General features: G+C 41.7%; 1 protein-coding gene across 1 annotated transcript; it reads left to right on the top strand.

Moving 5' to 3' along the window:
• Positions 1 to 373: 373 nt before the first annotated feature.
• cacng7b (calcium channel, voltage-dependent, gamma subunit 7b) lies at positions 374 to 13,856 on the top strand. Its single transcript, XM_074682747.1, has 6 exons — positions 374 to 604; positions 4,691 to 4,886; positions 5,305 to 5,391; positions 6,334 to 6,474; positions 9,763 to 9,908; positions 10,531 to 13,856. The coding sequence occupies exons 2-6, from the start codon at positions 4,691 to 4,693 to the stop codon at positions 10,975 to 10,977; spliced, it is 1,017 nt and encodes a 338-aa protein (XP_074538848.1). The 5' UTR covers positions 374 to 604; the 3' UTR covers positions 10,978 to 13,856.
• Positions 13,857 to 14,174: the final 318 nt, after the last annotated feature.

Here is a 14,174-nt window from a genome sequence, read left to right as displayed (position 1 = left end):
GATTTCACTTAGCAACATTTAAACATCCTGTCTCTGTGTTTACCTCACTGAAGTTATTCAAATTTGAAGTGGCTTATTATCATAATTTTATTAAAGAGCAGTAAAATTTAAGTGTGATGTCTGCACAAGTTTTTAAATGTTAGGAAAGGGAGATGACGTGGTTTACAGTATGGTTGGTAGAGCGGTGATAAAAGAGAAAAAGTAAAATAAATCTGTCAGAGACTGAGAGACCCAATTATATGAAGATCTGATGACCACATCACACTGGAGACGCTGTCAGTACAGTACAACACAGAGTAGAGATACATTATGTAAAATAAAGAATAATGTTCGTTCACTATGCCCCCTCCCTCCCTCCCTTCCCCTCTCTCCTATCTCTCTCCTGTAGCCAGAGTAGCTCTCCGAAACCGATCCACCGCAGTGCCTGGGACAGATTGAGTGAAAGAGAGAGGAGAGTGAGGGATTTAGAGGATGGGTAAAGGGGCTTAAGAGAAAATACAGAGTAGAGGGAGAGAGAAAGGGAGAGTGCGAGAGCAAAACCCAGCGAGCCTCCTGCTGTGAGCTTTCTTGGCTACTGACGTGTGCGCACGACTCTCGTGGCAGGGTGAGTAATTTTTCCATTTTCATAACTATTGTGTGTGCTTCTTGGCTTTTACTGCACCAATGACGCCTTTAAAACCTGAGTCAGACATTTATAAGAGAATAAGTGTGTGTTTGTGTGTGTGAAGATAGCTGTAAAAAAACAAAGGAGCAGGATTCATCATAACGTGTCTTCTCATCTCGTGTTAGCGTAAAGACAGCCGCTCGTCTCCGTCTAACAGCGTATTTGCATGTTACCTGACAGCCAAGTAGTAAAGCAGCTCTTTATTTCCTCTCATTATCTGCATGTTTGTTCTAGAGTGAGTCGCTCACATGTTCCCTGCTCTGTTTATCATCTCCAAACTCCGCGTGCGAGTGTGTGTGACAGTGAGGGGGGCTCTAAACAAGCCAATGCGCACACCACTGCCTCAGTCAGCCCTGTGTGAGGGAGCGAGGATCCAGCTCCACATACATGCAGTTTACCGAAAAAATGAAGTCTGACGGTCCAAACTATTAGCTGGGCTCTGTTAAAATGGTTTCAAATTGTGTCTGCGCAGCTGGATTGCTTTAAGAAATCATGAGCAAACCCACCCATTGAGTCACGATATCAACGTTAGTCGTTATGAAGTCATTTGTTTCCCACTGAGTGACTCCTGCGTCCTCTCGGGCTCATTTTGGAGACGTTGCACAGTCAAGGTTGGGTAGTTTAGCACAGGTGTGGGCGCATACCCGTCCTGCGCGTCCATGTTGGGTACTCTTTTTTTTTTGCGGGGGGGTCTTTCCCTGCATACACTCCTGCTTTTCATACCTTAATACTGTATCCTATCCTAACATCCTCATACTTCCTTCCCTCCTTCCTTCCTTTCTGAGATTCTTCTTTCTTTACTGTGCACTGTGCATCTCAGAGGTGATGTCAGTCTCTAGATTGTGACAGATTACATGGAATTAAACCTTTTGTCCCCCTTGTGGCTCCTATCTAACCCATCCAAACGGCTCATTACTTTCTGGGCGAGGGAGCTGTGGGGCCTGTCTCAGAGTGCTAAAATAGGATTGTTATCACCAATCTATCAGGCAAACTGACTTCCATTCGTGCAGTCTCAATCCTGGGCCCTTTCCTGAAGTAGTAACAGCTCTTTGCAGGACTTTTTTTTTCTTTTTCGAGGGGGTGGGGGATAAAGAGTTAAATTTGTTCTGGTCACTTGAATCCAAATCCATTTCATAACCAGCAACATGTACTTGGTCTTCATCCTGTGTTTGATGGGCAGCCACTGAGAGCGATAAGGGTGCTGTCCGTGGTGCTGAATGAGTCTGCAAGAGCCACTCATCCACATCCACTCATTTCTGCTGCGCTGCTACTCCAATTGATTCACACTCTTTCCTGAAATCTTTTGCACGTTCTCCGGCTGCTGTGAGGTGTGATTGTTCATCCCTGAGCCCCATTCCTCATCCTCGTATCTGACCTCATCAGTCATTGTCTCTGGGTTGTTTTTGATTTTACGTGGACTACTTCAGATCAAGCATCTCATCCACCAACAGCCCCCAGGGGTCAACAGCTGCAGAAATGGTCGCTTTTAGGCTGGTCACAACCCCCTGGTTAAAGGACACAAAAGAAGAGTTATTGAAAACAGAGCTGCGCAAAGCTGAATACAAATTTCCAGTTCTTACAGATGGTACCATACTCCTTAATCCCTCATACTGGACATCTTTTACCTGTACTGTTTTTGTGCACAGATTTTCCCTCATATTTCATCCTCAACATCTGTTACATTCACTCACAACTCCCTCCATTGTTTTTATGTTTCTTTCAGCCTTAATATAACCCAACAGAGGGTTTCTCTGACATGTAACCCCCTAGCTCCTTTCCACTCACCATATCACTCCCTCAAAAGAAAATTAGCTTTTTTTCCCTCTGGATCCTTCACAGACACAAAAGTAACTTCTTTAGATGTCAAATTCTGCACAATATTAGTTTGGATAAGAAGATGCCAAGCTGAAAGTTATCCCCTTTGTGCTCATATAAGTGAAGCTTTAACTCTTTGAAGGATCAAAGGTTAGTGTTTCTGAAATGGCTCAGGAGAAAAATAATGTAGTTCACACGTTCTAGTCCGTTTATTGCTCTCTTTGGTGGCTGATTGATGTCCATCATTAAATGAAGAAGTCATCCTGACCATAATGTATTTCATTTTAATTTTTAAGCAGTTAGCTCAATCAATTAGAAGGGCACAAGATGCAGACGTTAAGTGTCTGTGGAATGAAAACAAAGTATGTTAAGCTTGTGGATTTTTAGAGTTATAAAAGAAATGACAAAGAAACTGTTCACGTTGTATTAATGACACGCAACCAGCAGGCCACAAGTATGCGAATAGCATTCTGCACACAGTGACATGCAGAGGCAACACACACTCTCTCACATACACACACATGCACACACGTATTTCCAACCTTGCAGCAGCTGTGTTACATCAGCGGAAGAACATGCCCGATTTCACTCGTGTCAGCGACTGTAAGAAGGAGGCGGTGAAGCTTGAGTAGTAACATGATCGCTGCACTGGACAAGCGAGACCCGAAAACAACGATCACTGGCTATGGGACAGACTTCAGTGTAAAAACTCCATTGTGTCTCATTTGCAGTTCAGGCTGTGCCGCACAGTGTGTGTGTTGGAGGTGGAAAGTTTACTTGCTGCTTGCTGGACTATAGTTGTAGTTTTGAGTGATGGAGGCTTAAATGTCAGTGTGTTTGTTTTCACTCCTGGCTGCAAAACAGGTGCATTGCCTTGTGGTCATAAATGAGCCATTTTAACAGTGTCACATTTCATTTAAAAGGACTTTGCTGTACCTTAATCACCTGTACACTCTAATGTACACCATGTTTTCCCTTTGAGTCACTGAGAGATGCTATAATTTTGGACAGAGCTCCTCCTGAAATGAAAAGAGTTTGTCATTGTAAGCAGTGGCTCCTCTAACAAGGAGCAGGCTTACAAAGCTGTGTAAATAGGGGGAGAAAAAGGCTCATTAAAAGAGACTGTAAAAGCCTGGCATATTTCTGTATTTGGAAAGAAAATATAAATTAGCACAAAAGAGAAATGGAAAGTCAAACATATCCAAAAACGAACAAAACACCCAAACACTGCGTGTGAAAGCAAGGCTTATTCTCTTAAAAGTGGAGATAGGGGTGGCATTGAAGGTCTGTAACAGAACTGTAATGAACTTCCTCACATGAATGTACTGAAAATAGATGTAAAAGGGTGCAGGGAGAAAGTATAGAATTATTTGGCACTAAATGCTGCACAACACCAATGAGTTCTGCATAAATATGTATTACCAGAATGTTCTTTTTCCAAAAACCAGCAGCATTGAAAACACACTCTATAAGGATTTGCCATCAAATTTAAACACTAACATAATCATATATACCGTATAGCTATTGAGTCAGTAAAACTACAGTACTCATGTGGTTTAATATTGTGTTAGCAGATGCCTTTGATTTTGGTGGATTTAAGTTGAGGTTGCTGCAGGCCCACCTCATTCATGCACCTTTTCCCTTAAACACACAATACACTACAGTAACCATCCAAATTCACTCTGTGTTTTTTTTGTTTCATTTTGTTAACATTGTTTCAAGTTGAGCACATCACAACGCCAACTTAAGCATGCAGGCAGTATGCTCTGAGGATTTGTAGTGAAGTCTTTCTCAGTTAACCAGAAGTGAGTCACAGAAAGACCATGTGTGAGTCACATGTGGACCCCTCCTCCCTGTTTTTATGTGTGCATATGTGTTTATGTGTGATTTATCAGAGTTTTAGCTCACTTTAAGTTCAGCTGCATGCTGTGAAGTCATCATTCATTACTCCTCTGTAACCTTTAACAGGATTGGTTGCCATTGGATGTGTCACTCGCTTCTCTTTAGCCATAACGAGACAGGAGAAGTGTGAAGCTGTTTGCATGGGTGCACATCACATGTTCCTCTTAGTATTTCCCCGTTTCTTCTGACCTCCCTCTGTGACCTCTTCTAAAATTACCAACATCTTCTTCTTGCAGTTTTTCACGTGTTATTCCTCTCCTCTTTTCAACCCCTCTTCCTCTCCCCCTTTCCTCTTGCTCTGCCCTCCAGATGAGTTCGTGCAGCAGCCGTGCGTTGACCATCCTGTCCACGGTGTTCGGAGCCTGTGGGCTGCTGCTGGTGGGGGTGGCTGTGTCCACAGACTACTGGCTGATCATGGTGGAGGGCATCATCCTGCAGCAGAATCAGAGCATGGAGGTGAAGATGGCGCTGCACTCCGGGCTCTGGAGAGTTTGCTTTGTGGCCGGTAGGAAAACCAAAAATCATGTGAATATTCAAAATTCAGGAATGATTTTCAGATTAAACTGTGCACATGTTCCCAAAACCTCCTACTGTGCGTGTGTGTGTGTATGTATGTGAGTGCGTTTGCCTATGTCCTCAAAATCATATACTCAGAGAGTAAAGCAGCCAAGTGAGAAGAGCAGTGAGGAGGAGGATAGAGAGAAACCAAGAATCATAGCTGTCAGAAAACATGATTGTTACCTGTGAGCAGGACTGCACAGACCCTCACGCTTTCTGTGTTCAGTTTTATTTTGCTTCTTCACGCATCACTAACTCTGATCCTGAAGCAAACACTAATAGTTCATTCTTATTGGCCTCTTTGCACGTGTGTGTGTGTGTGTGTGTGTGTGTGTGTGTGTGTGTGTGTGTGTGTTCCCTCACAGGATCAGAAAACGGGAGATGTGTTGCGTCAGAGTACTTCACTGAACCCGAAATAGAGATCACAACGGAAAACACTGCGAACATTCTCAGTGAGTAAAATATGTAACGGCACATCATCTCCTGTTTGAGAGTCTGCAGCTTTGCACAGCCCCCCTGCAGGCTGACTCTGGGTACTGCAGTCTGAACATACAGTTAATGCGCGACTCAGTCAGCAGAAAATATATCCGCAGCGTTTTTCTTAGTAAGCAACACTAAGAAAATTATTTTTTTTAAAAGTACTAATTCTGACACTACAGCTGTGTAGCCGGGGGATTAACTGTTTCTAGATTCTGACAATGCACAAAAACATTTATACGTTACTCAATCTCTGGCTGAATATTTACACACTCATTTCTGATGTTTAATCCGGTAGAATAATCAAAAGGACAATTTGAGTAACAAACTATAATAATACTTCTCAGAAAAGTTACTCTCTCTCTCACAGATTCACATAAACATTTTCAAGTGAGTCAGACTATGCTCATTAACACGTTTCTGTGTCTAAGTGAATGAGCTGGTTATGAATAAGTAAACCACTTTGAGTGCTCTTTGTTCAAATGAATGATTTAAAGGAGGTGGAAAAGATTACACCTCAAACTTTTTAAAAGCATTTTGGACAAAGTTTTCCACCCTATATTTAAGTTAAAGATATTGAGAGTTTCTTTTGTGATAAGTGTATTATCTGCCAAGTTTGCAGTGTCCTGTTATTGCTGCAGTCATGTTGTGTTTCCATAAAAAACAATTATAAAAAAGTGAAATTCATTGATGTTTTTCTGCAGTGGAACAGGTTTAGAAGTAATGAGATGCTTCACCAAATACATCTAGATAATGAAATTACAAACACTCTGAAAGAATTATAAGAAGAGAAAACTGTTGAAATATTTCATATCACAGATTTAAGGATGTGTCAGCTCAGACATCACAGGTTTAGAGGTGTTATTGAATGTCTGTCTTCATCTCCACTTTAACACGGGGACCTTTACTCCTCACAGAGATGGTGAGGACGGCCACGCCCTTCCCCATGGTGTCACTGCTCTTTGTCTTCACCGCCTTCGTCATCAGTAACATCGGACACATCCGGCCTCAGCGCACCATCCTGGCCTTTGTTTCCGGCATCTTCTTTATCCTCTCAGGTGGGATCCATTTGTCATGTCATGCTGTCTCTCCATGATTGATTGCAGCGGCCTGATGTGCCCCGTGTCACATGTAGGATCACTCCATCACGACTCTATTTTTAGTGTATGACACTGGAGACCGAGAAGTGAAAGGAAGGGGTGTCATTGCTGTAAGGGGAGAGTTTTCTGACCTTTAGTCTTTGGATTTCTGCATCTTCATTTAAACAGGTCTTATGTGGCTCTTTTAAGACAAAAAAACATAACTTTGAGCAGGTTTTCTAGCTTGTCCCCTTTTGATGATGTAGTTAACCCTCTTGAACAGCAGGTGGCTGTAAAGCTCCTGTTTCTCGCCCTCATTGCTGGCAGAGTGAAGCTCCTGTTCTCTGAAGGCGGTTTCATTGGCGTGTTTTGAGATGGGAGCTGCGCTGCAGAGCTCAGAGGAAACATCAAACAGACTCTGCAGCGACGACTCTGACTTGCTGTAGCGGGGACCTGCCGATTAAGGGTGTAGCAGAATAATAAGTGTTATGTAACGTTGGCGGGGTTATGTAATGTTTATGGCTGTTGTGAAAGTGTCACAGTGTTTCACTTCACGAGGTATTTTGATAATAGGGTGATAACAAGGGGCAAGTGTATCAAATTGCTTTTCTGCGGTTTGCTATTCTGCCGCACTGAGCCTCTTGCTCTAAACACTGCCTTACTCACCCCTCTCCCCCCTCTGTTCGCTTTTCACTTTCTCCCATTTTTGTAGCTTTCCTCCCTCTTAATTTTCATCCCATTATTTCATTCAGTGTTTTTTGTTAGTATCCTGTGAATGCAGGGTTGCTTGTAGACTCTGATGGAGCCTAAGGTTAGACTCTGATCATTTAAATGTCACCGTTTTAGCTACTTAATCTTTTTTATACCACATGATTTAAAAAACACTTTTTTCTTCCTCCTTTCTTTTAATGAAAATACACATCTGTTTTTCTTATTCTGTTACTGACTACATGAAGATGTACCTCCACTCTGTGACTGACAGCAGCATGATTTCTGCATCACGAGTGCTTATCAATTTTAAAATGAACGACATATCCTCTCAGCTGTTTATGTAAAGGACGTACCCGTTTGACAGCCTGGTGATGTGTTTGAAAGTTGCATCAAAAGCTAAAAATAATCATATTCACTCCTTACGGCACGCTGCATTGCTTGAATATTGATTCTTTGATGATGGCCATATGTTGGAGCTCATGCATTTAACATTTCTAAGCTGACATGGGAGCATGGAAATGTACTCAGCGTAAAAAGGGTTTGGGAGTTGTGTGTCAGCTAAAGGAGAAAAGGTTTATTCTTTTAGTCACTGAAAGGTAATTCTTATTTTAAAGCCCTTTACACCCTCTCATTAACATCACATGCTGCATGCAGAGCTTGAATCAACCTGCAAGGCTTTTTTCACTTTTTTTTCTTTTAGTTTTGATCCTTTTGTTCCCTTAAACCATGTCTTTAACGTGACTTTTCTAAAGAAACAGATAAAGTGTTAACAAGCTTGGTTAGTTTGTCATTTTAACATTGCAAGTATATTACTGGTATCTTGAATAGGTGTGAATATAAACGTGAAGGCCTGAGCCCTCAAAGTCACATAAGAGAATATTTCTTATCTTGTGATTGCAAATTAACTAGGAGCAAGTACATATATTGAATTCTGACTTGGTGTTACAAGAAATAATCTTCTATGCAAGGTTTATTTAACTTAATATGAGCATATTTATTATTTATTCCCTTGTGGGAACAAGTTGCTTTCTTGCCCACACAAGTCACAATGTTCTAAACATGAATCCAGATTTTGTGTGCAAAAGATAAATATGAAGTGGAACCATTTGCTTTCTTGTCTGCACAAGTTATAATCTTCCATGTACACATCTATATATTTGGCGCACAAGATAAATATGAAGTGTAACAACTTTTTTGCTTTTGTCTACAAGGTTCCTTTAAACATAAATATTAAGTTATTGTGTGCCCAAGATTAATGTAAAGTGTAACAAGTTGCTGTATTGTCCACACAAGTACAGTAATAATTTTATACATGCAAGTTTATATTTATAGGCACAAGATTAATTCAATACACTGAATAAAGAATGATTTTTGTAGAGAAAGTGCGGTATAACTTCTGTATCCAATACCAGACACTTCAGAGGTGAAATTGATTTACTGTCAAATGATTCCAGTTTACGACATGATGCTTGAATAGCTAGATCATAGCCTCATCATTAATCTTTTTGATGTAGCGACACTGTCTGTGTGCCTTCTGCTTTCTCTGTTTAATCATTTTCTGAGCTTCTTGCTGCTAAAGATGGCTATAGAGACTGAACATGCTTCTGTTTGATCCCAATTCGTGGTGTGTTGTACCTAAAAAATGTTTACGACTGGTTTTTCACACGTGATAAGAGACTGAACACACAAGTCCTTCATAAGCAATTTAATATCTAATGTGCAGAAAAACAGATGATCACATTTCATGCAAAAGATAATAGTGTAGGCACAAGATAACTTTGTGCGGCAGGCTATGCTTGCAGAAACTTTTGAATTAAAGGCCCAGACCCTTACGATGAAGATGAGATGTAAATGCTGTGTTCTTAAACCCATGGATTTGTGATTTGACAAAGCTGTGCAGATTTTCCTCTTCTCAGTCTGCACCTGCAAAGTCACAAACTGAATCTAAAACACGCAGCATTACATCATCTGCTCAGAGCTGTGAAAGTTTTTTCATGTTTTTTTTTCTCTCAAAGCACATCAATAATTAGTAGTCTTGGTTAGATATTCTTTGAGTCGATGCTTACTTGAAACACAAGAGGGAATGATTTCACATTTTCATTGATCGAACTTCCATCTTTGCCTTATCCTAAGTGCTGATGTTGAATTTTCTCAGCATGTAGAAGTACAACTAAGTTCCTGCAACTGAATGAAATAATCTGGAACTTGGCTCCCTTAAAACTTGCTTTGACAAAACAAAAAATGAATCTTCAACATAACTTTGCGTGGGATATGATTGCTCCAAGGAAGGCTGGAGGCCAAGACACTTACACAGTCCTTTCCATTACACAGTCTTTACAAATGACTTAAAAAGGCAGACAAACACAAAATCAGAGACTTGGCTTCTGTAAAGGCTCCCACATCTATTTCTTTTTAACTTCATCATGTAAAAACTCCTCTCCTCATCTTTGCTCTCTGTTTCTCATCACTGCTAATAATCCCATCGCTCTCCCTGAGCACACTGTTGCAGTCTCTGCCTCTCTCTGACTCTGTGTCATGTTACTGTGCTGTGTGCAGGCCTCAGTCTGGTGGTGGGGCTGGTGCTCTACATCTCCAGTATTAATGATGAGGTGATGAACCGGCCCAGAGAGCCCGAGCAGTTCTTCAACTACCACTATGGCTGGTCCTTTGCCTTCGCTGCCTCCTCCTTCTTACTCAAAGAGGTCAGTCGGTGTGTCACCTGTGTGCATGTCTTCAGTAGCATCAAAACAAGAAAGGGAAGAAGATTTTTTCCTTTCTATAGCATGAGTCTTTTTTCTCTGGAGTGTTGCATGCTGAGTGTGCAAGCTGGGATGATAATTATAAGGCTGCGCGTGGTATCTGTGGTTGTGACGCAGAACTGCAGGGTGTGTGCGTGTTGGTGTGTGCACCCATGCGTGCTGCAGTATCATGTGAATGCTGCTCATCTCTCCACCTCCTGTCCTTCCCTCCCCCGGCTCCTTCTGCCTCTTTCCCCTCATCAGCAGCTCTGCTCTTAATATGGTGCAGTGGACAGTTCGGTGTGAACTCACCTCCTCCCCCTCCTCTTAACTCTACTTGTCTCCTTTATTTGCCTTACACTTGATTTTAATCTGCTTCGAAAAATTCATCACCTTCTTCTTTCTTAATCCTCAGTGATCAAAAGTGCATACTAACACCTCTCCACCTTGTACCACCTTTGAAGGACTTCTGGCTCAACAATCATTTTAGTCTAATTTCCCCTGACATCACTTGAATCTATTTTTTTTAATATTTGTCTCTCTCCTTGTCGCATCTAATCTCCACCACTTCTTACCCTGTTCTCAGGGGGCTGGCGTGTTGTCAGTCTATCTGTTCATGAAGCGCTACGCCGAGGAGGAGATGTACCGCCCCCATCCTGCACTCTACCGCCCCCGTCTGTCTGAAAGCAGTGACTACAGCGGCCAGTTCCTCCACCCGGAATCCTCCTGGCCCCCGCCAAAGCGAGGCCGCAGTACCTCCGAGGCCTCCAGCGACATCTCCATCCAGCTCAACCAGGCGCCGCCAGCTCCGCCTAAAAGCAACCTTCAAAAGGGCGGCCAGGGCAGCCCACCATCCGGGTCCTCCTCTGCTGGGAGCTACCCACAGTCGAGCGGGTACCCCTCCACCCACACCCTGCCCCGGTCGCACTCCTCACACCCTCAAGGCCAGGCTCTCCCCATGGCCATGCCTCCTTCACCTGTACCTCCACCTCACTATCATGCACACATGCACATGAGCGCCTCCCCCTGTTAGGACAGGGGAGACATGGACTCCTCGTTATCATGTAGACTGTACATTTAGATGATGGAGGGATGGACTGAGATTGAGAGGTGGGAGAGAGGATGAAATGTAAAAAAAATATCGCTCTTGAACGATGGAATGTAGGATTGAAGAGTTTCACAGAAACTGATGGAGAGAAGAAACAACAAAGAGGAAGGAAAGAAGGGAGAAAGTGTTTCCTAGAAAGACTTTAGGTTGAGTGGCAGAAGAGATATAGGGGGAGAGGGAGTGAGGCAGGGGGTGGAGGAAGGTGCTGCGGTGTTAAAGCAAGATGCTGCAGTGCTGCGGGAAATTTGTATGCACACTGATCACTGAAGACTGAGGATGCACATAGTTTTATACATCCATAATTCATGCCAATACATGGACTAAGCTCCTTTTCACCAAAGGGTAAATGTGTCAAAATATATTCTTGTCTTCTCTGAATTTCTTACATCATCAATCCAGTTTCATAACTTGCAATGTCGAAGTAGTATTATTCATATAAATGACAAATATAAGTTAAAAGTATAGTTATTCTTAACTGAGAACACTGTATGTGAATGTTGTTATTAATATGGACAGACATGGATGACACTACATGATATCATAAGGTAATAATGATGTTTTACATATTTGTTTAAAAGGCAGATTTTTAACTTCCTGTACATAGAACTGCACATGAGGACTTGTGTATAGCTCTTGTAAATTATGAATGAAGCTCTGGCACAAGTCCCATCAATAAAATTTCGACTCATTCTGGTTTTAATGAAGACTCCGCAACAGGCCAACGACAACAAACGATAACACCACCCTGAATGCAGCAGCATGCAGGTTTAAAGGAGGAGCCAGCTGACGCTGATGCAGGGGTTTGATGCCCCCTACTGGCCACTGATCTGCACTGACTCTCGACCAGGCCTGACCTGCACTTTGTCGGCTGATGGTGCAGCAGAGTTGATTTGGGCCAGAACGTCCAGAAGGGGGAGTGTTGGTTAATGTCTGGAAGTTCAAGGCTGCATGCTTTAAGGCTGGGGAAAGTTTTATTTTTTCATTGATTAATCTGGAAATCTTTCACGGCTAGTACGGGTTACTTGTGCACTTAGAGCTCAAAGTTTGGCATCCCCTGTTTGTAAGTTCAGGCACTTAGTTACAAAGCAGGCAAAGCTGCTTTCCAGTACTGAGTACATCATACTGAGAGTTTCCAGGGTATCTGCAAAATGATGTTCTTGTGCAAACATGTCGTGAAGCCTTCTTGTGTTTAAGGCTGCAATGCTGATTAATTGCATTATCACATTATTTGCATAATTTTTGCTTTTTATTTTATTTCTTTATTATTTTGTGAATGACATGTGGGGGTATAATGAAATATGTCCCATGTCAAGTTCCATGCTTTGAAGTGAGGTTTTCAAAATGTTTGCTTCAGAAGACCAGCTGTGCAGAGATATTCAGCACTTGATTATAAATCACATAGAAAGACATCAGATCGACAAACTTGAGGAACTGAAGCCAGCAAGTATTTGGCAAGTTGCCTGGAAAATGACTAAACTGACAAATCTATCAGCAAAATAGTGCTGATATTAGTTGGCAGAGTTTTATTTATCATCTGTTAGTTTTTTACAGCTCTAAATGTGTGAACTTTTACTGTACACTGTTGTAGAGTAAAAGGTTGGATGTTGCACAGTATCTCAAATATGAAATGGTGTTCTTTTGGGGCAAATGCTGTAGCAAGTATCTGTCTGGTGGATCAGCAACACTTTTCCCAACAAACTGATGTATTAGGTTGCATGACATTATAGGTTTTTCAACTTGAATTTTCCTGCACTTTGACCATTTAAAAAATAACATTTTCAGATGCAGTAGAAACTAGACATCCCCTATAAAGCTTTTAAAAAAATACATTCTCAGAGCAGAACCCATGCAACATCAGACATGGCTAATATGTTGACTTAGAAATGTGTTTTGTTTTTGTATGTACGTAAAGCACATCATGCACAAAGATATGTCAACAAGATATGTCTCAAGAACAAGATTTAAACCACAGTCATTGTGCAATGGCTGGTTTTTATTATCACTGTGATACTGCAGAGAGACAAACTCTGACGTGGGATGAAACTCATAAAGACTTACAGGGTGAATATAGCGTGATGTCGTGCAGATATCATCAGATTTTCAGGCAGGGCTTTTGTCGAGCAAGCATGTTTTTTTTTCTTTCTTTTCTTTTTTTTTATAACACCACCCTGTGTTTTGTTCGTGCACACATATTTAAGGTGAAGCCCAGTGTAGCTGCAGCCTTCAGTGCTGGCTCTGCAGTTACAGTTAGGGGGTTAAGTGCCTTGCTCAACGGCACATTGGCAGTGGCTGTTGAAGAAGATTTCCAAACTGGTGGTCATCGAACTTGCTTCCATCTCTGTAACACTCAGACTTCTGCTGATTCCATCTCTATCTTTGTGACTGCTGAAATCATTTCCCCCCATTGCTCCCTTCTTATTCCTTATTTCCAGTATTCATTCAGTGCCTCTAAACTTCTTGAACCTTCTTTTTTCTCTCTGTACTCCTTTGGTTTTTCCTCCTCTACCCCCAGCCTCCCTGTTTTGTCTCTTCAAAGTTACATGAAAGGTTGTAGCCACGCTTGTTTCACATAAAGACTGACTTCTTGCACATGACCCCTCCCAGTGCTACCTTTGTTAAAAAAAAAAAAAAAAAAAAAAGTTATGGGCAAAACAAATGCTTTTTTAATGCTTCAATGGAACTGATGCAGTATAATCTTAAGTTATATAATTAAATAGCAATGTGATAAGATCACTGTTCTTGAAAGTGATGACACCTGTGTCTCACTACCCTCTAAACATGAATAAAACTTTTCAACATCGTCATTTCACCTTGTTCACGCCGTGATTACCTTGCACTTATTTCACATCAACATTTCTCAGGTTTAAATGCTTTTATATCTTTTTTGATGAACTGTGTGAATTTTGCTAAAAGAAGTTATGTACAGTAACGCCAGATTTGAAGAATAATTCCTTTTTTGACTAGTAGAGATACTGCTGTTTTTCTGGCTGGAACATTTTAAGTGGATGCACACTGCACTGCGGTGAACCACTGGATGTTAACCAGCTCCCTCCTCAGTCACAGAGAGCCACCACAGCCTGAGGCCAACCATTGATCAGAGTGTATGTGTCTATGCACTTGTC

The sequence above is a fragment of the Halichoeres trimaculatus genome, unplaced genomic scaffold (assembly GCF_033239565.1).
Source record: "Halichoeres trimaculatus isolate MK-OKI-2021-1 unplaced genomic scaffold, fHalTri1.1 fHalTri1_scaffold_12, whole genome shotgun sequence".
Classification (NCBI taxonomy): Eukaryota; Metazoa; Chordata; class Actinopteri; order Labriformes; family Labridae; genus Halichoeres; species Halichoeres trimaculatus.
Note: the sequence above shows the minus strand (reverse complement) of the source record. Positions and strands in the feature narration are given on the sequence as shown.

Bases quoted from the DNA above. Each gene is read 5' to 3' on its own strand.
- cacng7b (XM_074682747.1), top strand. From the start codon at position 4,691: ATGAGTTCGTGCAGCAGCCGTGCGTTGACCATCCTGTCCACGGTGTTC. The intron at 4,887-5,304 runs GTAGGAAAACCA...GTTCCCTCACAG, and splicing joins GAGAGTTTGCTTTGTGGCCG to GATCAGAAAACGGGAGATGT. The intron at 9,909-10,530 runs GTCAGTCGGTGT...CCCTGTTCTCAG, and splicing joins CCTCCTTCTTACTCAAAGAG to GGGGCTGGCGTGTTGTCAGT.